General features: G+C 39.6%; 1 protein-coding gene across 1 annotated transcript; it reads left to right on the top strand.

The window, feature by feature from the left end:
* Window positions 1–23,629: 23,629 nt before the first annotated feature.
* MAX2 (RNI-like superfamily protein) lies at window positions 23,630–26,466 on the top strand. The gene has a single exon (XM_068638016.1). The coding sequence runs from the start codon at window positions 24,228–24,230 to the stop codon at window positions 26,361–26,363; it is 2,136 nt and encodes a 711-aa protein (XP_068494117.1). The 5' UTR covers window positions 23,630–24,227; the 3' UTR covers window positions 26,364–26,466.
* Window positions 26,467–26,594: the final 128 nt, after the last annotated feature.

The following is a 26,594-nucleotide window of genomic DNA, read 5'->3' as shown; positions in this document are numbered from 1 at the left end:
AGTGCCTTCGAAGACCACCATATCTACACCACTTCGAAGACCACCATATCTACACCACATATACTTCTGGCTAGCCTTGACAGAGAAAGAGTTGCATTGATATAGTGCTTGGAGAGGGTCTTCAGTGAAAATAGAGGTAGAAGAGTGAGTTTGGTGGTTCATGTGTGCCCTGGGTTACGTTTTTTTTATTTCAGTTTGAACCTAATCGATTATTTCAGCTTCATGTTTGCTCACATAATCGATTATCTGGAAATTTTTGGCAACCATAATCGATTATGGGTCATGTGTTATTTTGACCATAATCGATTATGAAACCAACATAATCGATTATGTTAGTTTTTGCACTACAAGCATAATCGATTATGGGTCATGTGTTATTTTGACCATAATCGATTGTGAAACTAACATAATTGATTATGTTAGTTTTTGCACTACAAGCATAATCGATTATGTCTGTGGATAATCGATTATGTGGCTTTTTGAAGGGAACTGATAATCGATTATGTTCATAGTTTTCAGATTTATGTTTAAATTTTCTTTGGAATTGAATTTGTTTAAATTATTTGAAAGTAATTATTGATGTTAATTACTTTGTAATTTTAGATCTAAATATTTAGGAGAAATTTATTAATTATATTAGTAAATTAATTATTGTGATAAGTTGTTTGTGTAATTGTATATTGGAAGGAAAGATTATATTGAAATATGAATATTTATTTTGTTACAGATGAATTCAAATTATAAATATGAATATGTATTTTTAAAATAGTAATAATAATAATGTTTAGTGTTTCTTTTGTTAGGTTATACATAAATTATTAATTTTATAATTATAAAATTATAAAAAAAGTTGTAGTAATTAAAAACACAGTCAAGGTTTAGAGAAGAAAATGATAAAATTATATTTAATTATTTCTTTTGAATTTTACATTTATTTTATTTTATTTATAAATAAAACTTTAAATTATTTTAATTAATTAAAATATGCACAAAATTAATAATTATTGTAGATAGTTATTAGTGTTTAAAAATTAAATTGTTTATAAGAAATAGTTTTTTATTTGTAAATAATATTTTTAGAGTTTAGGGTTAGTTAATATTTTTTTAAATTGGACATAAATTTATATTTCATTTCTATATTCTATTTTTTTTAATTCATTTCAATTTTATATTATTTTTTAAGTTATAATTGAAACCTACAATTATTTTAATTATGAAAATTATGTACAAAAGTAATAATAATTTTATTTTTTTTTACACATGGACCAAAAAGTATACTTTATTATTATATATAATGTAATAGAAATTAAATAATATAATACTAATTATTTTAATTAACTTAAATATCCTTTAAACTAATTAATATTTCATTTTTCTATTTATTTATATACAAGGGTAAATTTGTAATCTTACAATTTACACTATTCAAAATATATTAAAATACTTTCACAACTATCACATCATTCACACTTTTCAATAAACTTTCTTCACACATCCACTCTAACATCTCCCAATCCAAACACCCTCAACTTTCTCCACACTTTCTTCACACTTCCACTCACTCTCACCCTCAACTTTCCACTCACCCACAACCTCTAATCCAAACAACCTCTAAGTGAGGAAGATAGTGAGAGTCCATGTGAAGGCGACTTATTGGTAGTGAGGCGCATTGATGAGAATCAAAAAGATGCTATTAATAGGAGGAATGGACAAAAGCCAAAATATCTTAAGTTCTTCTTATTAGTCTTTTCAAAAGATGAGGCCCAAGCCCAGGAAGCCCAAGCCTAACCCATGAGGAGCAAGGCCAAACATTAATAAATGAGCATCAATGAATGTCTCTTTTGTAATTAATTTTGTGTAGTTTTTAGTAGAACTTTAAAAGGAAGGTGTAGATATTAAATAAGGGGTGCTAATGTACAAAACAAAGTCACACCTTCCATGTGACATAAAGAGTAGGTGTAGATGTAGTTTTAGGAGGTGTCAAAGTAGGAAAACAAGTCACACTTCTCATGTGACTTGTTTTGGCTCCAATTTTGAATAATCTAGTTTTTGAATTGTGCCTTTTCATTTTCAGCCCTCTTCTACTATAAATAGAGAGACCATGCTCTTCTAAATTCAGAATTTAGAAATTGAAGAAAGGAAACTCTACTAAAATTGAGAGAGAATTGTGAGAGATTTGATCTCCTCCACTAAGTCTTATCTTGTGAGCTTTGGAGGGCTTCAAGTGGCGGCAACAAGCACTCATCTTGGATCATCATCTCCAAGTGGCGTGTCCATCTCCTTCTAGTCTTCATCCAAATAAGTTCTTTTTCATTCCATCTCCATTTCCATTTAGAATAATGTTTTAGCAATTTCAATCGGTTGTTTTTGTTCCTTTGTGTTGTTCTTCAATTTCCACCGATTATTTTTGTTTCTCTTGTGTTTCCTTTTATTTTCAACACTTAATTCTCCTTTCAATCGGTTCATATGTGTTAGTTGCTATTTTTAATCGGTTTAATTGTCCTATATTGTGTTTCTACTTGTGTTCATGTGTTGATCTAGCTTTCCTTTCCATTTCTGCCCTATATTTGTGTATAAGGATATGGCACTCATGATTCTTATGAGTTTGGCTCTTCATTTGGAAGGCAATGTCCTCCATTCAACTTTCAATAAGCCTCCTTATTGTGTTGTACCTTGTCTTGTGCCAATTCAACTTACATCACGCATGCTAGGACAAGTTTTGAAACCTTTTGATGCAAGTCAAAGAAAAAATATTTTCCACATTAGGTGTCTCATTAATGATAAGTTATGTTCCTTAATTGTGGATGGGGAGAGTTGTTCAAATGTGGCAAGCACAATAGTAGTAGATAAACTTGGATTGCCTACTACCTCTCATGTCAAGCCCTATAAACATCAATGGTTAAGTGAGGATGGGGAGATCATATTTAATAATCAAGTCCTCATAGCCTTTTCTATTGGCAAATACAAGGATGAGGTCTTATGTGATGTTGTCCCTATGGAAGCTACTCATACTATTTTAGGTAGGCCATGGCAATATGATATGAAAACTCTTCATGATGGCCTTACCAAAAAAAAAATCTCTTTCACCTTCCATGGGCATAAGGTCACACTAAAATCTCTCTCACCAAAAGAAGTTCATGAGGACCAACTTAAAATGAAAGAAAAGAGAGAAAAAGAAAAGGATAAAAAGAATTCTAAAAGAAGCCTTCTCATCTCACCGAAAGGGGTCAAAAAGGTAATGTTTTCCCAAAAGTCTATCTACATAGCTTTTCCTAGGACTTTTAAGAGTGAGTTGGCAATAAATAGTCCTACATGTTTGGAAAATTTGGTAAAGGAATTTGAATATGTGTTTCAAGATCCCCCTAAAGGATTACCTCCTTTAAGGGGAATTGAGCACCAAATAGACTTCATTCCCGAGGCTTCTTTACCAAATAGGCCTGCATATAGGACCAATCCAACCGAGGCCAAAGAAATTCAACAACAAGTACAGGGTTTAATAGCTAAGGGGTGGGTGCAAGATAGCATCAATCCTTGTGCTATGCCTATGATTCTCGTCCCTAAAAATGATGGGAGTTGGAGGATGTGTACGGATTGTCATGCCATAAACAACATAACCATTAAGTATAAACATTTCATTCCTAGATTAAATGACTTGTTAGATGAGTTACATGGGTCTAAAATATTTACCAAAATTGATCTTAAGAGTGGTTATAACCAAATCCGGACTAAACCGGGAGATGAATGGAAAACCGCCTTTAAGACCAAGTTTGGTTTATATGAGTGGTTAGTCATGCCCTTTGGCTTAACCAATGCTCCAAGCACCTTCATGCGACTTATGCACCATGTCCTAAGGCCTTTCATTGGCAAGCATGTTAGGCAAGTGTTGGAAACCCTTAGGAAGGAAAAGTTTTATGCTAATCCGGAAAAGTGCGTGTTTGCAATAGATCACATGGACTTCCTAGGGTTTGTTGTGAGTTCTAAAGAGGTGCATGTGGATGATGAAAAGGTTGCAGCAATTAGACATTGGCCCACACCCACCAATGGTAGTGAGATACGAAGCTTTCATGACCTTACTAGTTTCTATAGGAGGTTTGTGAAAGACTTTAGTACCCTTGCCGCACCTCTTAATGCCATAGTAAAGAAGGATGTGGTGTTTAAATGGGGTCAAGAACAAGAGAAAGCTTTTGAAACTTTGAAAGATAAATTGACTAAAGCATCCATTTTAGCGCTCCTTAACTTTACTAAGACATTTGAAATTGAATGTGATGCCTCCAACATAGGCATTGGGGCTATCCTTATTAAAAGGGTCACCCCATAGCTTATTTTAGTTAGAAACTCAAGGGGAGTCATCTCAATTACTCTACCTATCACAAGGAGCTTTATGCTCTAGTGAGAGCCTTGTAAAATTGGCAACATTACCTTTTTCCAAAGGAATTTGTGATCCATAGTGATCATGAGTCCCTTAAGTATTTGAAAGGCCAAAGCAAGCTCAACAAGAAACATGCCAAATGGGTAGAGTTCATTGAGAAATTTCCTTATGTTATCAAACATAAGCAAGGTAAAACGAATGTGGTTGTCGATGCTCTTTCAAGAAGACACACCTTGCTAAATGTTTTGGATACTAAATTTTTAGGATTTGATCACATAAAGGAAATCTATAAGGATAACCTAAATTTCTCTCACATCTATCATGAGTGCTCAAAGGGAGGACATAAAGACTTTTTCATGCATGATGGTTTTTCTCTTTAAAGGGAAAAGACTTTGTATTCCCCAAGGGTCTTTGAGGCAATCTCTTGTTAGAGAGTCACATGAGTGGGGGTCTTATGGGACACTTTGGGGTAGCTAAGCCTTTAGACACATTGCATGAGCATTTTTTTTGGCCCCACATGCGCAAATCCGTACATAGCTTCTATGATAAGTGTATAGCATGTAGGAAGACTAAGTCTAAAGTGCAACCCCATGGTTTATATACCCCTCTCCCCATCTCGGACATGCCTTGGGTAGACATCTCCATGGATTTTATTCTAGGTCTTCCCAAGACATCAAAGGGTATGGACTCTATCTTTGTGGTAGTGGACCAGTTTTATAAAATGGCTCATTTTATTCCATGCCACAAAGTAGATGTTGCTTGTTTTATTGCAAATCTCTTCTTCAAGGAAGTAGTTAGATTGCATGGGCTTCCTAGAAGTATTGTATCAAACAGAGATTCTAAGTTCTTAAGTCACTTCTAGAGGACCTTGTGGGGAAAACTTAGAACTAAACTCTTGTTTTCTACTACTTGCCATCCCCAAACTAATGGTGAGACATAAGTGGTTAATAGGACTTTGGGTCAAATGTTAAGGTGCCTTATTTCCGGGAACCCAAGGGTGTGGGAAAATTTGCTACCTCATATTGAGTTTGCTTATAATTGAGTAGTAAATTCTATTACCTCCTACACCCCTTTTGAGGTTGTGTATGGGTTCAATCCCCTCACACCCCTTCACCTCCTTCCTCTTCCCCTACTTGATGAGGTGTTGTGCAAAGATGGTTTTGAAAAAGCTTCCTTTATTAAAGACTTGCAACACCACATCAAGCTTCAAATTGAAAGGAAAGTGGGCAAGTATGTCGAGCATGACAATAAGGGGCGCAATGCATTGATCTTTAAACCCGGGGATTGGGTTTTGCTTCACTTGAAGAATGATAGATTCCCTACTCAAAGAAAGCACAAACTTATGCCACGAGGGGATGGTCCTTTTCAGGTCCTCAAGCGGATCAATGACAATGCCTATGAGTTGGATCTGCCTGATACTTACTTAGGTAGTTATTCTTTCAATATAAGTGATTTCACTCCTTTCACATGCTAAACACAACCGATTGAAATTGCTAAAACATTATTTAAATGGAAATGGAGATGGAATGAAGAAGGAACTTATTTGGATGACGACTTGAAGAAGATGGACACGCCACTTGGAGATGATGATCCAAGATGAGTGCTAGTTGCCGCCACTTGAAGCCCTCCAAAGCTCACAAGATAAGACTTAGTGAAGGAGATCAAATCTGATGTGAAATCACTAGCAAGATATGAATGATTCTTGACATTCTTAGGAATCAACTTGAGTTGGACAATAGTTAGGCACTTTTTCTTAGAATTGGATCAATGTTCTAAGTCAAGAACTCACCAAAACTAGCACCAAATCCAAACTCATATGGAAGTTCCACATATTGTCAAATTGAACCAACAAAATGAGAGGAAAAGCAAAAGCACCGAATAGAAATGAACCGATTAAAATGAATTAAAAGGCAAGAAAACTGAAAAGGAGTACTGGAAATATAAAAGCACTGAACCAAAACATGGAAAAGAAGAAGAACAGCTGCTGGAAAATGAAATAGCCGAACCAAAACACAAGAACACAAGCTTAAAACATGAATATCAAAAGAGAAGGAAGGACGGAGAGGAGAAAGCTCATGAAGATGGATGTATGGTTGGATGATCACGCCACTAGAAGGATGGAGACTCATAGATGGGTGTGCAAGCCGCCACTTGAGGTAACCATGGAACCATCAAGATAAGACTAGTGAAGAAGGCACAAAGCTCTCCAATGCTCTCTCAAAAATTGAGTATAGTTTCTTTAGTCTAAATTCAAATTTGAATTGTAGAAGTTAAGCACCTTTATTTATAGCCTAGAGGTGCTGAAAAATAGGTGGGAAATTTCAAATAAAACTCATTTGAAATTCCCACAAAAAACAAGTCACATGGGAGGTGTGACCTTTTTCTACTATGGCACCTCCTAAAAACTACACCTACACCACTCTCCTAAGTCACATGGACAATGTGACTTTATTTTACATTTTCACACTCCTTTATTTAATAACCACACCTCCTAAAACTATACAAGAGTATTTCAAAGCTTGGCCTTGCCCCTCATGGGATGGACTTGGGCTCTTTGGGCTTTGGCCTTCTTGGTCTTGAGCTTGGGCTTTGGGCTTGGGCCTCATCTTTATTTTATGTCTTCTTTTAATTTTGAGAAGACTAGAAGGAAGAACTTCAAATATGAGGGTGGATGTCCTCTTCCTCCATTAATAAAAGCCTCCTTTATTTGATTCTCATCATACTCCTCGAGTTGGAGAGAATTCGTCCACGAATTCTGAATCCCTGCATATAACAAAGTCAGTTTAGTTTTACAATTAAAAGTGGAAGAAAAATGTAAACATGACTTAGCATTTGTAAACAATGGGATTTCAGAAAAGGAGGTTTTATAAATCGACCAAGTTGGAAAAATTTGTTTGGGAATGATGTAATGTTTTGGAAAAAGACCTCTTAAATGGTGACAACCATTAGGAGGTATGAACAAATCATCCCTAACATTTTTTAACCAAGATGGTGGTGAAATAGGAACCTTGGGTAAGGAAAAAGATAAGGAAGGAAAACACCTTGGATGTGAAAGGATAAGACCCATGTCAACTTGTCCTTCTTTGTCTTTTTCCCTTTTACTTGTGGTAGGTGGGTGAGTTAAGTCTTGTTTGACCTTGTTTATCTTTAAGATTTGCTTTTGTGGACAATGAAGAGCTATGTGCCCAAAACCTAAACATTTAAAACATTTGATATTTGAAGTTTTGGTAGGTGACTTAGGAGTAGAAAGATTTGTAGTAGAAACTTTGTTTGGAAAAATTGGAAGGAGAATTTTGATTAAAAATTTTGTTGGCATCCTTCCTAGAAGAGTTGTAGAAATCATCATCATGAGTATTTTTGAAAGTTGTTTTCAAAAGATAGGATTACACCTTGATGGCTTGGCGAAACACTTTCTTTAAAGAAGAGTACTCATTTAATTCTACAATTTCTCTAATATCTCTTCTCAAACCACGTACAAACCATTTAATCTTTGACTCTTCATTAGCATATGCATATTCATTTTAGTCAAAGTTGTTTCAAAATCTTTAAAGTATTCATCTACCATCCTATGTCCTTGAGGAAGCCTTTGGAACTTCAACAAGTGTTCCTTCCTAGAAGGAGGAACAAACCTCGCGCGCATACACTCTTTCAAAGCATTCCAAGAAATCACGGGAGGTTTCTTGCGATATATAATGTCCATTACAATTTTATGCCACCATTCTTTGACATAGCCCAAAAAGGATAAAGAAACTAACCTAAGTTTATCGTCATCTTGGACCTTATACACATGAAAATAATGGTCAACCTTAGTCTCCCAATCTAAATACACATTAGGATCACTATCACCATTAAAACTAGGGACTTTTTTACAAGCAATGTTGAACACTTGATGATATCTTTGGTCATGGTTATAGCTCTCTTCATGAGAATGATGGTGATGCCTCCTACTTCTATGGTCCTCTTCACGGCCTAAGGCATTGGAAGAACCTCTTGTTGAAGGTCTATGTGAATGATGCCCATTATGGATAGAGTGAGATGGCCTAGCTTGTTGCACCTCCATCTTTTGCAATTTCTCTTCCAAACGCCTAATGGTGCGTTGGGCTTCATGCAATTCACCAAGGACCGAAACTTTGGAAGGAGAGTGCTGTTTGTAAGATGCACCACTTGAATAGCCAGCCATTTGCAAATGAAAACAACAAACACACAAAAACAGCAAACAAGTTAAGAAACAAAGTTAGCTAAAAAAAATAATTTGGTAACCAACTACCGAAGTGAATTTGGCTTGAAAAGAAGTCACTCTCAAAGAAATAATGTCTCTGCACCAATCTGATCTTGAGGTCTTGGAATCCTCAAATGAAAGATGTCAAAGCAAGGCACACCAATCTCAAAGCCAACCACAACAAAACCAATGAAGCAATAAAGACAAACAAGAAAAGGTATAAGCATTGAAAGGCTATAACAAAAGGAATACTAGATGTATGACAAACTCAAAGATTACTGAATAAAAGACAAGCAAGAAAATAAGGAACTCAATGAAAAAGTAGGCACACAAAAGAATACCTAAAGAAAAGCACTAGAGCAGATGAAGAAAACAAAAAAATTTAGCTACTGGAAATTTTTTTTATGCAAACTGTGCTTAATTTTCACTGATTTAACTGGAAGGATATAGAGCGAACTGGATTATGAAATTTTAACCACAGAAACTTCAAGATCTTAGCTCAATAATGGCACTGAAATTACTTAAAAACAGTAAGCCAATTAATTGAGATAAATTTTTCAAAATCGCTGCCAGATTACCGTATTTTTTTCGGCAGAATTGTACACTTTTTGTATTTTATTTATCATTTTTTGTGTACTTCGAATTTTTGAGTACTTCTTTTTTCTATGCTTTTATAACACTTTGAAGAACACAAATCCAGAATTTCAGAATTTTCCAGTGAGTAAATCAATTGCAATAAGAAAAAAAAAACAGTAAGCACGTTTTCAGAAAACAGAGGAATCCTAATAGGAATGAAAAACAGAATTATGAACTAGCAAAGACATAATGGAAAATATTGTATAGGAACTTGTATAGGTCTAGAATACAAGCATGAACTCAAACTAAAACATAAAATGCACAAAGGATCAAATATCAAACTCAGGAAATTATATGACACTAAAACAAGAAACAACAAATTCAATAAAAGTACTACAAGAAGAGATGACAATTATGGAAAAACAAGACTAAGACAAAAAACTTTATGGATTCAAAAAGGAAAATACTCAAACACATGATAGGCAACATAAAGAAAACAGCAAGAAAACTCAAATAAGCTTAAAACAGAAACTTAAATTGCAAGAAATTAAAGAGCTCTTGAAATTAAAGTGCAACACAACTCAAAATTTAAACAAGAACACACCTAAACTCTAGATACCACATGATGTGAAATCACTAGCAAGATATGAATGATTCTTGACATTCTTAGGAATCAACTTGAGTTGGACAATAGTTAGGGACTTTTTCTTAGAATTGGATCAATGTTCTAAGTCAAGAACTCACCAAAACTAGCACCAAATCCAAACTCATATGAAAGTTCCACATATTGTCAAATTGAACCAACAAAATGAGAGGAAAAGCAAAAGCACCGAATAGAAATGAACCGATTAAAATGAATTAAAAGGCAAGAAAACTGAAAAGGAGTGCTGGAAATATAAAAGCACTGAACCAAAACATGGAAAAGAAGAAGAACAGCTGCTGGAAAATGAAATAGCCGAACCAAAACACAAGAACACAAGCTTAAAACATGAATATCAAAAGAGAAGGAAGGACGGAGAGGAGAAAGCTCATGAAGATGGATGTATGGTTGGATGATCACGCCACTAGAAGGATGGAGACTCATAGATGGGTGTGCAAGCCGCCACTTGAGGTAACCATGGAACCATCAAGATAAGACTAGTGAAGAAGGCACAAAGCTCTCCAATGCTCTATCAAAAATTGAGTATAGTTTCTTTAGTCTAAATTCAAATCTGAATTGTAGAAGTTAAGCACCTTTATTTATAGCCTAGAGGTGCTGAAAAATAGGTGGGAAATTTCAAATCTCATTTGAAATTCCCACAAAAAACAAGTCACATGGGAGGTGTGACCTTTTTCTACTAAGACACCTCCTAAAAACTACACCTACACCACTCTCCTAAGTCACATGGACAATGTGACTTTATTTTACATTTTCACACTCCTTTATTTAATAACCACACCTCCTAAAACTACACAAGAGTATTTCAAAGCTTGGCCTTGCCCCTCATGGGATGGACTTGGGCTCTTTGGGCTTTGGCCTTCTTGGTCTTGGGCTTGGGCTTTGGGCTTGGGCCTCATCTTTATTTTATGTCTTCTTTTAATTTTGAGAAGACTAGAAGGAAGAACTTCAAATATGAGGGTGGATGTCCTCTTCCTCCATTAATAAAAGCCTCCTTTATTTGATTCTCATCAAAATCTCTCACAATTCTCTCTCAATTTGAGTAGAGTTTCCTTTCTTCAATTTCTAAATTCTGAATTTACAAGAGCATGACCTCTTTATTTGGTAAGGCCATCATGGAGGGTTTTCCTATCATATTGCCATGGCATACCTAAAAGAATATGAGTAGCTTCCATAGGGACAACATCACACGTGACCTCATCCCTATATTTACCAATAGAAAAGGCTATGAGGACTTGCTTATTTACTATGATCCGCCCCTCTTCACTTAACCATTGAAGTTTGTAGGACTTTGCATGAGGGATGGTAGGTAACCCAAGTTTGTCTACCACTCTTGTGCTTGCCACATTTGCACAACTCCCCTCATCCACAATTAAGGAGCATAACTTATCATTAATGAGGCACCTAGTGTGGAAAATGTTTTCCCTTTGACTTTCATCAAAAGGTTTTAAAACTTGGCCTAGCATGCGCCTCACTACCAATAAGTCTCCTTCACATGGAATCTCACTTTCTTCCTCACTTGGAGATCTAGAAGGGGTAGGGGACCTAGACCTTTGTGAGTTATGATCACTCATGACAACCCTTTCCTTAACCATCATGTTTCTTTTTGAAGGACAATTAGATGCAATGTGCCCAAAACCTAGACATTTAAAACACTTTTTACTTGAGGTTTTGGTGGGTGACTTAGGTGTAGAAGTGGAGGGTTTAGAATTTCTAGATTTCTAAGTGGAATCTTTCACAAAATTTGAAGGAAAATTTTTGGAAGAAGATTTGTTTTTGTTTTTCCAAGATGATTGGTAGTAGCCATCATTATGAGAGTTTTTGAAATGAGTTTTCTTTGAAAGTTGGGTTTCAACCTTGATGGCAAGGTGAACCAATTTTTCTAATGAGGAATACTCATAAAGTTCTACCACATCTTGGATTTCCCTTCTCAAACCACTTACAAATCTAGCAATTATGGACTCCTCACTTTCATGCATGTTAATTTTAGTTAAAATTGTTTCAAGCTCTTTAAAATAATCATCTACACTACTAGGTCGTTGTTGAAGGCGTTGGAGCTTCAAGAGTCCTTCCTATAGTAGGGAGGAACAAACATCGCGCGCATGCAATCTTTCAAATCATACCAAGAGACCACGGCTAGCCTTTTGTTTAGCCCAATGTCCATTACAATCTTATGCCACCATTGCATGGCATAGTGTAAGAATTCTAAGAAGGCTAATTTTACCTTTTGGTCCTCTTGGACCTCATGTACATTAAAATTTGTTCTACCTTAGCCTCTCATCCTAGGTAAATGTTGGGGTCACTTTCCCCACTAAAACTAGGAAATTCTACATATGGAAAATAAATTTTAGGAGCATGGTGTTGATGTTGGCGCCTTTCATCAAATTGGTTCAATCTCCACTCTTCTTATTCCTCATGGCTACTATATTGAGTAAAACTCCTTGTAACTCTCCTATGCTCCCACCTCCTTGGTTGTCTTACTTGAGCGGTTTCAAGCCTTTAGAGCCTCTCCTTCATTTGCATCATCTCTTACTCCTTTTGTGTTAAGGATCTTCTGGTCGCCGCCAACTCACCCATAAGGAATGCCTTTTAGGGAGATTGGGGTTTTGAAGATTCCCTTGAAGAAAGATGAGCCATAAAATACAAAGAATGAACAAACAATTACAGAAGAAAAGTTAGATCACTCTCCCTCAGACTCACGTCACTTTTGTATAAAAACAAAGAGGAGAACACTCAAAGAACTCAAAGAGAAATTTGTTCTCTCAACAAAGGTCTATCATGATGTTGAAAACTCTCAAATGAAAAAGACCAAAGCCCTAATCACTTGATCTTAATGGAACCACAACAAAACTTAAAGAAATTTCAAAAGACAAACAAGAAAAGCTCAAAGCAAGAAACCTAAACCAAAATTGAGAAAAGATGTATGGCAAAAAAATTTTAAGAAAGACAATCAACAAAAAAGGCAGACAAAAAGACTCTAAGATACTTACTAAATTTTTAACAATGAATCTTTCTTTAGAAATTGTTAAAGCAAAAGGATAAAAAAATTTCACAATGCTGAAATCAATTTGCCAATGAAAATGAATCCAAAATTTGAAATGTTGCTCTTTGAAAAGATTAAGACACAAGACTTTGTGTTTGTGCAAATTCCTTTCCTCTTCTATTTTTTTTTATTTTATACTTGCTCTTGGATTATGGAAATAGTTTTGATCATGCATATTTTCATATAACTCCAAATATCACAAAAAGTTTAGGATTCAAATTAATTGTTCACTTGAAATCTTTTGTTTGCAACTTAAATCTACTTCTACTAAAACAAATTTCTAAATACTTTTAAACTTTCACAATTAAAAGCAAAGCAAGTAGAATCAAAGTATAAGGACTCCTATAACACTAAAGAAGATAAGACTCAAGGCAAAAGAGGCAAGAACAATAAAAAACATGAAGGAACATTCAAAAAGCGAACAAAACTAATGAATAACAATAATGTTGAATTGAAAAGCAAGAAAGTAAAGAGCTGAATTTAAAAGTGCTTGAAGTAAATACAAGAAATTAAATGTGCTTGAATGTAAAGACAAGGAATTAAAGGTGCAAGAAAAGTAAAGTGTCAAATCAACTCAAAGAAAAATAAGCTCAATAACCTAAGCTCTGATAACCACATGATGTGGATTGATTTTAGATTTAGCCAATTTTAGATATGACACTTTACTTAAGATTGATATTTTAGCAATTAATGGCGAATACCTGAGAAAGATTCCTACTGGACACGAACTTAACAAAATGGTTAAGTAAGTGTGAAGATTCACTTCACAAAGGCAAAGATGGAAAAACAATATATGTTGAATATGAAATGCAATTGCGGAAATGAAATGGGAACATGGTAAGCATCAATGGTGGTCATTGCCAAACCAAATGATGATCCATACTTAATAAATGAGCCAAAACCCAAGAACACAATTCAAGGAAGCATATGAAAATTAAGAGCATAAATGGAATGGAAAAATGGAAAGGAACATGGAAGAAGAAACTTAGGGAAGGGATGGTGAGGATGATCACGCCATTTGGGGTGTGGAGTCCACCAAGATGAGTAGAAGGGCTGCCACTTGAGAGCCTCATACTCTTCAAGATAAGACCATGTAAAGAGGAAACAAGCTTCACTATAAGCTTACACAAAATGTGAAGCTTTACTTCTCAAAATTCAACTTAAAAATACAATGAGGGAGGCCTCCTATTTATAAGTGAAGGAGCCTTGGAAAATAAGGAAGAGGGGTATGATGGGAAAAGGAGAAATATAGTGCGACTAAGCTATTGACCTTGGTCAATGCCGCACCATCATCCTACATTCTAGAAGGTAGGTTAAAACAAGCCCAAAGTGATAGCTCATCCCCCTCCTTTAATGCTAAATGACACTTATTCTACCGAAATTAAAAATAAGGAAACCCACTGATGCTCAACACCCAAAGCCTGTGCTCAGCTCCTCGTGATCCTCTGGGGCAAACTAGGTGTTAAGGTAGTGGTTGGAGAATCTTGACCTGACTCTATGTCTTGAGGCATGCTCATAGTCTTACTCCTCATAGGTTGGGCCTGGTCAGTAGGTGCATTCTCTCCTAGGTCCTCATCACCAATAGATGCGCTTAAATACCAAGTCCTTCCTTGCTAGAACTTTCCTAGACATGTACTTTTACACTACTACTCTTTATATCCAGTAGAAGAATAATTTCTCTCATGTGAGAGATCATGATGAAGCGACATCTCAGTTTATACTGAAACAACAATTGTGGACCGGGAACTAGTACACCAGGTAAGTACCCAGGAAAGAGAGGTGGGTCACCAATGAACGCGCTTAAATACCAAGTCTTTCCTTGCCAGAACTTTCCTAAACATATACTTTTACACTACTATGCTCTATATCTAGTAACAAGAATAATTTCTCTCATGTGAGAGATCATGATAATGATGATAAAAATATCACAACTGATTTAAATGATAATAAACATTTGTGTTATCTTTAGAATAATATGATAACAAGTTTAAATATATATGTGATTTTCATAATAACAGTAGATTTAAATGATAATAATTATTTATGTTATATTCAGAATAATATGACAACAAATTTAAATGACAATTAATCATTTATGTTATCTTTAGAATAACATGATAACAAATTTACATATATTTGTTATTTTCATAATGATATATAACAGATTTAAATAATAACAATTATATCTTTCATCTTCAGAATAATATCATAACAGACTTAAAAGATAATAATCATTTATGTTATCTTCAAAATAACATGATAACAGATTTACATATATCTATGATTTTCACAATAATATGATAACAGATTTAAAAAATAACAATTATATCTTTTATCTTTAAACTTAAAGATAATAATTAATCATTTATGTTATCTTTAGAATAACATGATAACAGATTTCCAAAGATATGTGGTTTTCATAATAATATACTAACAGATTTAAAACATCACAACAAATTTAAATGATAATAATCATTTAAGTTATATTCAGAATAATATGATGACAAATTTAAATATATGTAATTTTCATAATAACTTTATAACAAATTTATATATCATGGCAAAGTTAATGATAATAATTATTTATGTTGTGTACAGTTCGGCATGTTCGGCCCATAATCTAAACATGTGGGTCGTTGGCCCATTAGTTAGATCGGTACATGTTGATGGGAGTTAATTAAGAGATGAAACATAATATGACACTTTCAAGAATTGGATCAAGATTTTACAAGCAATTCAAGAACACAAATCAAGAAACCCATTATAAACCCATGGGAAACCCATTTTAAGAACATGAACCAAATAGAACATCAACAAGTAATTCCAACCGATTAAAACAAGAACCAATGACAAACTATTGATTAGAAACATTCAAAAAAAACATTTGACCGATTAAAAATCAAGAACAGGAAACAAAACATGTTTTAGAGTTTTTGATATAGAATGGGTATGGAAGAAGAAGATGAAGAGTTGAAGAAACTTATGTGGTTGAAGACAATGGGAGTGATCACGCCACTTGGATGATAGAAGGCCCCAAGATGGGTGAGAGTGCCGCCACTTGAGGATTCCCAAGACCCACAAGATAAGACAAAGAGAAGGAGAGCAAATCTCACAAAGAAACCACTCAAATTCTAGAAAGTAACTTCACTTTCAATTTCAATATTTAACTTATGTTTACAAAAGCAAGGCTCCTCTTTATATAGGTGTTCCCGCCGGTTGACCTAAGGTGCCTTGTGCGTCTACGACAGTTGTGCGTTCGAGAATCCCTCCTCTTCAACAGCGCTTTCCTTCTTGTGAATCACCTAAAAAGAAAGAGACAACGGATGCCCTCGCGGTCGTTTGCACTCCGACGCTCAAGTCAAACACCGGGCAAAGAAACACCAAAAACTCTAACTTCTAAGAGTTCTGTGTGTGTATTATCTCTGTGTTACTTGCATTAGAAATGTGTACCTTGTTACGCTAGTTGTTTCCCTTTATATACCTTTCAGTGTCTCTGCCCCTCTTGCTAACTATGACTTAAGCATATTGTAGGTGCGTCTTAGCGACACTGTCACCCAGTCTTAGGGCCATCTAGTGTGTAAGACTACCCTGTCGAAGTGCAACTGGCGCGGGATGACCACTTGGGTACCAACTCATGCACCTAATCTCTAGGTTATCCGCCCTGGGAGTTCCCTGTCTTATTCACGTGCCATGCATGGAGATCACCCTTGGGACGTGACCCTTACAAGTCATGTTTTTTCCAGTGGCTCTTTGATGGTGGTGCGTACTACCGCGTTCCCTACACTCCATGCACGGACCCCTCGTGATCTAGGTTTCCCCTTATTGGTAACTGGAGTGTGGCCTGGAAACCACCTTTTTCGGTCCATCTTTACTGTTGGGTTGCCGAGCTCTGAGGCCTCCACGCTTGGCCTCGATGTCGCCCCCTCCTTGGCTCCCCTTATCCGTGAGCCTAGCGAAACTCTGTCCTAATTTGCCAACCTCTCAGTGGATCCAGCCTTCGGGGCCCCATCATGACTTTGGTCAACGCCCGAGTCCGAGGACTGGTCGGTACACAAGCCCCCCAGTCTCAAGCTATCAACTTGTTCAGCAAAGAGACTATGGCCTAGCACTGCCGACCTACGTGGCTTCATGTGACAAGATGTGTACAGTGCACCAAAGTGATGTTTTCTTGTTCCTGCCTTAATCAGCGCATACGTGTCTCTGATCAAACGGCTGTGACTTAACGTCACTTGCGTTTCCATGTTTTCGTTAGAATGTTTCAAAAAACACGCACTTCATGCACTGTTTCATCACTCAAAACTTCCCTTGCACTCCCCATCTTCTTCTTCGAGCGCTCTCGTATCCTTTGTCGCAAAAATCACTACTTTCGCTCAACAGCAACCAAAGGTATGATTTTTCTCCATTGATTGCTCTTTATTTCTGATTTTGCGTATTGATAACTGCCTGGGACTGTTTAAACTTCCGCATTTTAAGTTTTCTTCTGCATTCTCTTCGCTCCTCTGTTTTTTGGGTTTTCCTGCGAGGGTAGGGTTTTTCTGTGTTTCTTTAGTTTCACACCATAGCCCCCCTTTCTGAACCTTTGCTCTCTTCTTTTTCTTACTGTTTCTAGCTTCTTTCATCATGGCACGAACGAAAGTCACCGCTAACCCTCCCCCACCTAGCGTCAACCACAAGCCCTTATACCCATGGACCTCCGACGAGCTCCTTGCTGAAACCTCCACCCTCACCTCTATTGCAGACTGGAGGGCACATCTAGATAGTGAACCTGAGTTCAGGGGTAGGGTGTTCGGGAGAGAGTGTGGTGCCTACATCTCGGTTCGTCCCTGCGTAGAGGACGAACCCGTGTGCGTGGACAGTCGCACCAACGAAGGTGAACCCTTCTTCTTCTTCTACCAAATTATCTTCAAGCACATTAGGCAGCGCCTTCCCTTCAGCAGCTTTGAAAGGGAGTTGCTAACAAAAATAAATGTTGCCCCTGCCCAGCTACATCCCAACAGTTGGGCCTTCATAAGGGCTTTCTCCATACTCTGCAATCACTTTGGACATGCCCCCTCCATCGACGTCTTCCTTCATTTCTTCGAAGCCAAGAAACCCGGGAAGAACTTATGGGTGAGCTTTAGCAGTGTGGCGGGAAGAGTCTTCCTTACCTTGTTTCAGTCGTCATACAAAGGTTTCAAAGGCAAGAATAGTTGAGGTTCTAGCCCTTCGTGATGACATCGCTGCTGGTGCGGGCGCCTCAGCACCCGCTGCTCCACCTACCACCCAAACCATTCCTGCCCCTGCTTCCTCAGCCCCTATTGCCACAATTCCCCTTGTTGGGGCCTCTCCAACTCCAGCCCCCCTTAAGAAGGGCAAGAGGGTGGTAAACATCGCTTCTGATGATGAGGAGGACACCTTGGATGGCCCTGTCTTCAAGTGGCGGAGGGCGGCTGTGGCGGCTCCCTCGCATTCCACATTAGTCAGTCGTCCTACCTCGTTCAGGGAGCACCCTCCGAGCGCCTCATCCCCCCAAAGCCTTTTCGCGCTCGAGGGTGAGGGTGAAAACGCCCCTGAGCCTCCCCCTGCTCCAGCCCTTGAGCTTCCACTGGTCCTTCAACAAATCCTTAAAGGTTACTAGAAAGGGGCCATGGGAAGCTCCACCAACGAGGCTGTGCGGGAGAATTTGGCTCCTTGGTGAATTCCTTGCCCAAGCTGACACCTTCTCCCATGAGGCAGAGTCGAAGGCCAAAGAGCAACTACTTTGGGCTGAAGAATTGGCCCTGGTGAAGGATTAACTTGCGAAACAGGCTCAGGTTTTCTTCAACCGTGAGACTGCACTAAACCAGGAGCTAAGTGCCCTCCGACAGGCCGAGTTAGAAGCTAACAAGAAGCTCCGTGACAAAGGCCAAGAGTACACCACCCTGCTAGGCAAAGTTGTGCCACTACGTACCCAAGTGGTGGAACTCCAAGAAGAAGTTGCGGCCAACAAGGCTAAAATGGTCAATCTTGAAGAGCTATTCGCTGACCGGGAGGTGCAACTGGGCAAGATGGAGGCTGAGCTCACCTTAAAGATTGAAGCCCTTGAGAAGGCCAAGGCGGAGCTCACCTTACAAGCTAAAGTCTTTGAGAAAGCCAAGACGGAGCTTATCGTTGATGGGCAGATTGTGCCTAGGCGCCCTCAATAGGAGCTTGGCTTGTGTAATTTAATCTTCGAAACAATGCCCCTTTGTAAACTTGTATTTAATATGACCTTGCACCTTTCCTTACTCGTCTTTACTGCATTTGCTCTACTTGTCTTATTCATCTTCGCTTGCCAATCACTACGTCTTTTATTGTCGATCTTACTTAATAGCGCTTCAATACTAACCATTTTAGCACACGACCTTCTTGGCAAACTTAAGACTTTGAACCTTAGGTAGCACGCTTACTACCTTCACTACCTTCACTACCTGGTAACTTGAGATGGAGGCGAGGCATGCGTGAACCTTTAACTGGCCTTGCCCTGATTCTGTCAGGACAATGGAAATTCCTTTTCTGATCCTTACCCCTGCTTTGTGGTTGGGGAAGATGTAGTAACTGGCCCCATCTTTACCCCTAAGACGATAGAGGACTTAACTGGGACTCCTTTCGCTTAGCCGTGGCGTCCGTACCTGAGAGGAGGTGTCCTACGCGGGAGCTGCCACTCTTCCTCAAGGTTTCTAGTCTCTAGGCGTTCCCCTAGCCTCGTCTTTGCTCACAAGCAAAGGAGGACTTAGCTTGGTCGAACCTTGTTGTTCTTACTTGGCGCCCACGCTCGAAGGGGAGGCGTCCTAAAGGAAGCTGTATTTCCTTCTCGAGGTGTCTAAACACCAAGGCGACAAGTTCGCCACTGACTAAACTTTGTTTTTTGTACTTGGCGCCCACGCTCGAGGGGAAGGCGTTCTAAAGGAAGTTGCCACTCCCTCTCGAGGTGTCTAAACACCAAGACGACAAGTTCGTCACTAACTGAACCTTGTTGTTCGTACTAGGCGCCCACGCTCGAGGGGGAGGCGTCCTAAAGGAAGTTGCCACTCCCTCTTGAGGTGTCTAAACACCAAGACGAAACGTTTGTTCCTAGTTGAACCTTGTTGTTCGTACTTGGCGCCCACGCTCGAGGGAGAGGCGTCCTAAAGGAAGTTGTCACTCCCTCTCGAGGTGTCTAAACACCAAGACGACAAGTTTATCCCTGCATTGCACAAAAATTTGAGAATACGTATACTTCAATCGCAATTTTTATTGAGTGACCTCATTAAAAAACCCTTGTAAGGGAAAAAGAGTGTCCCCTTGAAACTGTGTACAACGCTAGAGTTCAACTGAAATAAAACTTTAGATTGGTCGCATTCCATGTACGAGGAATTGCGCCTCCTTCTAAAGTTTCAAGTTTGTACGCCCCGTTGCCGAGGACCTCCGTCACCCTAAAAGGACCAGTCCACTTGGGGACAACTTGTTCTCCAACTGGTATGGGTGAGCCTTTCGCATTACCAGGTCAGCGACCTAGAACTGTCTAGGCCTTAACTTGGAGTTGTGCTTGTGCTCCACCCTTCTCTTATTGATCCTCGCCTCCTCCCTGACCTCATCCAGCAGATCCAAATTCACCTTCCTCTCATCATTAGACTCCTCAGCCACGAAATTTTGAAAACGTGGCGAGCTCTCCTGAATCTCTACCGGAATCATCGCGTCTGACCCATACACCAAGCTAAAGGGTGTCTCTCGGGTGGTGGACTGAGGCGTGGTGTGGTAAGCCCACACTATCCTAGGAACCTCCTCCGCCCAAGATCCCTTAGCCTTCTCAAGTCTTCTTTTCAGACCCCTGAGTAGGACTCTGTTGGCAGACTCAACCTGCCCATTTTTCTGGGGATGCTCAACCATGTGAACACCTGCTTTATTCCGACCTCCGTGCACAGCTTGCCCAGCTGCTGACTCGCAAACTGTGTGCCATTGTCGGAAACTAGATGCCTCGGCACACCAAAACAGCACACTATATTCTTCCACACAAAGTGTTGTATCTTGTGAGTTGTGATTTGCGCTACTGGCTCAGCCTCTATCCATTTCGTGAAGTATTTAATGGCCACTACGAGATACTTCAATTGTCTTACCGCCAAAGGAAAAGGCCTCAGAATGTCGATTCCCCATGTGTGAAATGGCCACGGGTTGTAAATCGACCTCATCTCTTCTGGCGGCGCCTTGTGCCAGTCGGCGTGCTGTTGACACTGCTTACACCGTCCTCTGCTTTCCCCCCTTGCTCGAACTGGCGAGCTTGGCCAACAAAGTCAGCTCGGGTATTCTGCTCTCGGGATGTGCACCAGCTCAAACACCGCGAACGAACTCTTCAAGACTTGGACGTACCCTAGGTACGCGGCCATCTATGGGTCCTTAGCTTGATATTCCCCAGTCTCCTGACTTGTGACTAGAAGGGAGTCGCTCTTTGCCAATAAGCTTTGCGCTCCCATCTCCTTGGCTAAGAGCATGCCGGCGATGAGAGATTCATACTCTGCTTGATTATTGCTGGCCTTGAAAACGAACCTTAAGGCCTGCTCAATCAATAGCCCGTGCGGTCCTTACAAGATTACGCCAGCTCCGCTGCCTTGCTGGTTGGATGATCCATCCAATAAAAGCACCCATCTGAAGCTGGCCTCCTCCCCTTGCCGTGCATCTGACGGGGAGAGCTCTATTATAAAATCTGCATACACTTGGCCCTTGATGGGGCCTCAGGGTTCGTACTGAACATCAAACTCTGAGAACTCCATTGCCCAGCGCACCATCCTTCCTGCCACGTCCGGTTTCTGTAGAACCTTTCGGATAGGTAAGTCCGTCATCACCACCACTGTGAAACTTTGGAAGTAGTGACGAAGCCTTTCTAGCCGAGAACACCACGGCTAAGGCCGCCTTCTTCAGGGCCTGGTATCTTACCTCCGGTCCTTGCAATACTTTACTCCAAAGTATATTGGTTTCTGCACCCGATCCTACTCTTGGACGAGGACCGAGCTAATCGCCCACTCCGTTACAGCAAAGTACAATCGGAGCGGAGTGCCCAACTGCGGCTTGCACAACACGGGAGGGGTAGCTAGATACTCCTTTAACTTAGGGAACGCCTCCTTGCACTCTTCAGTCCACACGAACCGATTGTTCCTTCTCAAACACTGAAAATAAGGGTGTCCTTTTTCCCCACCAGTTGACACAAATCTGGACGGGGCGGCCATCCTCCCGGTCAACTGTTGCACCTCCTTGACCGAGGCTGGGCTTCTCATGGCAAGGATTGCCACACATTTCTCTAGGTTCGCCTCTATCCCATGCTCGGTGAGTAGGAAACCCAAGAACTTACCCGCCCCGACCCCGAACACGCACTTCTCAGGGTTTAGCTTCAACCGATACTTTGCTATCGTCGCAAATAGCTCTTCCAGATCAGACACATGTTGATCCCTCTCCTGTGAGGTCACCACCATGTCATCCACGTAGGCCTGCACATTCCTGCCTATCATGGGTGCAAGGACCCTATCCATCAGCCTCTGGTAGGTGGCGCCTGCATTCTTCAGCCCGAAGGGCATCACCGTGTAGTTGTAACAAGACGTTTCGATCATAAACGCTGTCTTGCACTCGTCTCTGAGGTGCATATCCAACAAATTATGCCTAATTACTTTTCATATATTTTAAAACATTTTTTTGTTAGTTTTTTCTTTTTAACATGGTATTCTTATTTAATGAATATGTGTAAATTTCTATTTTAGGTATAAGATCAATGTTCGTGTAATTGATCAAACAAATTCAACCACTTTTGTAATTTTTGACAAGGATACAATCACACTTCTAAAAAAAATTATGACCAACGATTTAGGAAATAAAATTTAAATGATAATTCATACTATTATTTTTGTATTTTATTATTAATTTTTTTTTATATAAAACTCATGTTAGATTGACATCCCAAACTTCAACAATTATGTACAAAGAAGCAAATTATTCAACTCTAAAGAAGCAAGTTGGTACCCTCTCTAAAAATATGAGAAACTTTAAACTCAATATTTTTACCCAAAGAAAAACATATATTTCATCTACTGTGGATAGATCGTGCAACGAGATGCCTGAAAAAAAAAACAAAAAAAAACGATCACTCTCCACACTTGTAACTAACCTCTTTAGCATGCTTAATTACCTGGCATTCTAATATGAATCAATAACAAATTGAGTTTTATTCTAATGCTGAAACCTGAAATAATTCTCCCCTTCCAAATCATCAAAACCAAAAACGAAATAGCCATAAGTCTAATTAGTTTAACAAAGACTCTCGGAACTTAATAATAAAATCTAAAATCTAAAAAAAAGAAAATTATCCCAGATTATTATTATTATTTAAATTCAAATGTAAAATATAATATTATTGGTTTTATATAATATAGAAACTATTTTTATTAATAATCACTAAATTACATTAACGAATAAAAGTACGATAGAAAGCATAGTTTTATATAATTGTTTTAAACAATTGGTGGAGGTATAAAATATAAGTTCCACATTTTTATAAAAGCCAGATAGAATTAAACAATCAGTATCTAGTTGCAATAAAAGTTGGTAGTGAAAATACAATAATAATAATTATCTGTATCTTAAATTTGAATAGTGAAAAAATACTGTTAAGAAAAAGGCAGTGCAGTGGGGGAGAGACGAGATTACAGAAGTATTAATGATTAGTCCTTGGCCAAATAAAAGAAGGTGACGAAGATTATAAAGAAGAGAAGGAAATGAAAAAGAAAACTGATGAGAATATTTCACAGACCTTTTATGGTTGATTAAATTTAAAAATAAGAATAAAATTATAATATTTGAAAATGGTTATAAACTGTGGTACGTGTAGTTGAAGAGAAGAGTGTTATTTGTTAATAAAATGTTGGGGATAAAATGGCTGGTTTTGTGGGGCCATCCGATCCTGTATGGTTTGTCTGTATTCCTTTTCTTTTTCTTCGATAACGTGCAGACAGATTTGGTATGCACCATTCCACCCATGCCCTTGGCTGGCTTTCACTATAAACCAAACCCATTCCTTCTTTTCCTTTATCCTTTTCCTTTTTCAATCTCTCCCCAAACTTTCATTCCACTACATGCACATACATCCTATTCACCTGCCTCTCCATGCCTCCAACAAAACCCATCCATCCATTAATACCATCTCCTTCCATAAATTAATTAACATCCATCCATCCATCCATCCTCACAAACACAACCCAACCTAATCCATTTTCATTTTTCACACACTCTCTAGTCTCTCTTCCTTGCAAACACTCTTCCTATACAGTACACTGTCATATCATAAAATTAAATAAATTAAATATTAAAAATACAAAGACCTGGGATTGGAATTGTCTTACCGAAAATGGCTGACGGAACAACTGTTAGCAACCTGCCGGAGGAGATCCTGTCGAACGTCTTCTCCGCCGTCTCCGACACGCGCACGCGAAACTCGCTGTCCCTGGTGTGTCGAAGCTTCTTCCGCTTGGAGCGCAAGACGCGCATCTCGCTCACGCTGCGAGGGAACGCGCGTGACCTGCACCTCATCCCGACCTCCTTCACGCACGTCACACACCTCGACATCTCCTTCCTTTCGCCGTGGGGCCACGCGCTTTTCTGCTCCTCCGCCACCAACACCTTCGACCCACGCCTCCTAGCGCTCCGCCTCCGCGACGCCTTCCCGCACGTCACCTCGCTCGCCGTCTACGCGCGCGACCCCGCTACTCTCCACCTCCTCCTCCTCTCCCCCTGGCCGGAGCTCTCCAGCGTCAAGCTCGTGCGCTGGCACCAGCGCCCGCCGACGTCGCCTGCGGGATCCGACTTCGCCGTGCTGTTCTCGCAGTGCCGATCGCTCGCCTCGCTCGACCTCTCCTCGTTCTACCACTGGCCAGAGGACCTTCCGCCTGTGCTGGCCGCCAACCCTGACACTGCTGCCTCGCTCCGCCGCCTCAACCTCTTGACAACTTCCTTCACGGAGGGTTTCAAGTCTCATCAAATCGAATCCATCACCGCGTCGTGTCCTAACCTGGAGCACTTTCTCGTGGCCTGCAACTTCGATCCGAGATATATAGGGTTTGTTGGGGACGACACGCTGGTTGCTATTCCCTCAAATTGCCCCAAGCTCTCGCTGCTTCACTTGGCCGATACGTCGTCGTTTTCAAATCGCCGAGAGAACGAGGGTTTCGGGGGAGAAGAAGGTAGGGTTACCCGTGCTACTCTTGTGACTTTGTTCTCCGGACTTCCTCTTTTGGAAGAGTTGGTGTTAGATGTCTGTAAAAATGTGAGAGATAGTAGTTTGGCGTTGGAAGTGTTGGGTTCGAAGTGCCCTAATTTGAGGGTTCTGAAGTTGGGCCAGTTTCAAGGGATTTGCTTAGCCCTTGGGTCAAAGCTTGACGGAGTTGCCCTCTGCCATGGACTTCAATCTTTGTCAGTTGGTAACTGCGCGGACCTTGATGACATGGGGTTGATTGAGATTGCTAGAGGGTGTTCCAGACTTGTTAGGTTCGAGCTTCAGGGTTGCATGCTTGTGACTGAGCAGGGGCTTAGGACCATGGCTTGTTTCCTTAGCAGGACTATGATTGATGTCAAGGTTTCTGGCTGCGTCAACCTCGACACCGCCGCTACTCTCAGAGCTTTGGAGCCCATTCGGGACCGGATTGAGCGGCTCCATGTGGATTGTGTGTGGAATGGTTTGAAGGAAAGTGATGGATTGGGGCATGGGTTTCTCAATTTTGATCTGAAGGGTTTAGATGAACTGGATGGTGGTGGTGAGTTAATGGACTACTTTGGGGGTGGAGAATGTGAGAATACAAGCAAAAGGAAGAGGCAGAGATGCAAGTACGAAATGGGGGTTCAAGATTCCTTTTTGGAAAGCAATGACAATGGTTTCTATGGCAAGTGCTGGGACAAGCTGCGGTATCTTTCTCTTTGGATAAAAGTTGGTGATCTGTTGACTCCATTGCCAGTGGCAGGGTTGGAGGATTGTCCCAGTTTGGAAGAGATTCTAATAAAGGTTGAAGGAGATAGCAGGGGGCAACAGAAACCAGCAGAGCGGGAGTTTGGTCTGAGCATTCTGGCTTGTTATCCTCAGCTATTGAAGATGCAGCTGGACTGTGGTGATACTAAAGGTTATGCCCTCACAGCACCATCAGGGCAAATGGATTTGAGCCTGTGGGAGAGGTTCTTTCTGAATGGGATTGGCAGTTTGAGTCTGAATGAGCTTCATTACTGGCCACCACAAGATGAGGATGTGAACCAGAGGAGTGTGTCACTTCCAGCAGCTGGTTTGCTTCAAGAATGTTACACTTTGAGGAAGCTCTTCATTCACGGAACAGCTCATGAGCATTTCATGAACTTTTTCCTCAAGACACCAAACCTAAGGGATGTACAGCTGAGGGAGGATTATTACCCAGCTCCTGAGAATGACATGAGCACAGAGATGAGAGTGGCCTCGTGCAGCCGCTTTGAAGATGCACTGAACAGGCGTCAAATCTGTGATTGACTTGTAATGTTACAGTTCATGACAATGGAAATTGCTTGCATGTAGAAAGTTTACGTTTCGGAGTTTTTCTCCATTATTAACATCTTGCTCATCTTTTTGTTTAGTTACTATTTTTCTATTTCCTTCTCGCTTTTTATACTGTAACAACCAGACTCGTGTCCAATATTTTTAGTCAAAGAATAAATTATTCTATAACAGATTATAAATATATTGCTTTTCTGTTATCGCACA

This window comes from Phaseolus vulgaris, chromosome 11 (genome assembly GCF_051622355.1).
Source record: "Phaseolus vulgaris cultivar YP4 chromosome 11, ASM5162235v1, whole genome shotgun sequence".
NCBI classification, from domain to species: domain Eukaryota; kingdom Viridiplantae; phylum Streptophyta; class Magnoliopsida; order Fabales; family Fabaceae; genus Phaseolus; species Phaseolus vulgaris.
The sequence above is the reverse complement of the archived record's forward strand: the minus strand, read 5'-3'. Positions and strand labels throughout refer to the sequence as shown.

Excerpts from the sequence above, each read along its gene's own strand:
- MAX2 (XM_068638016.1), top strand. The coding sequence starts at position 24,228 with ATGGCTGACGGAACAACTGTTAGCAACCTGCCGGAGGAGATCCTGTCG.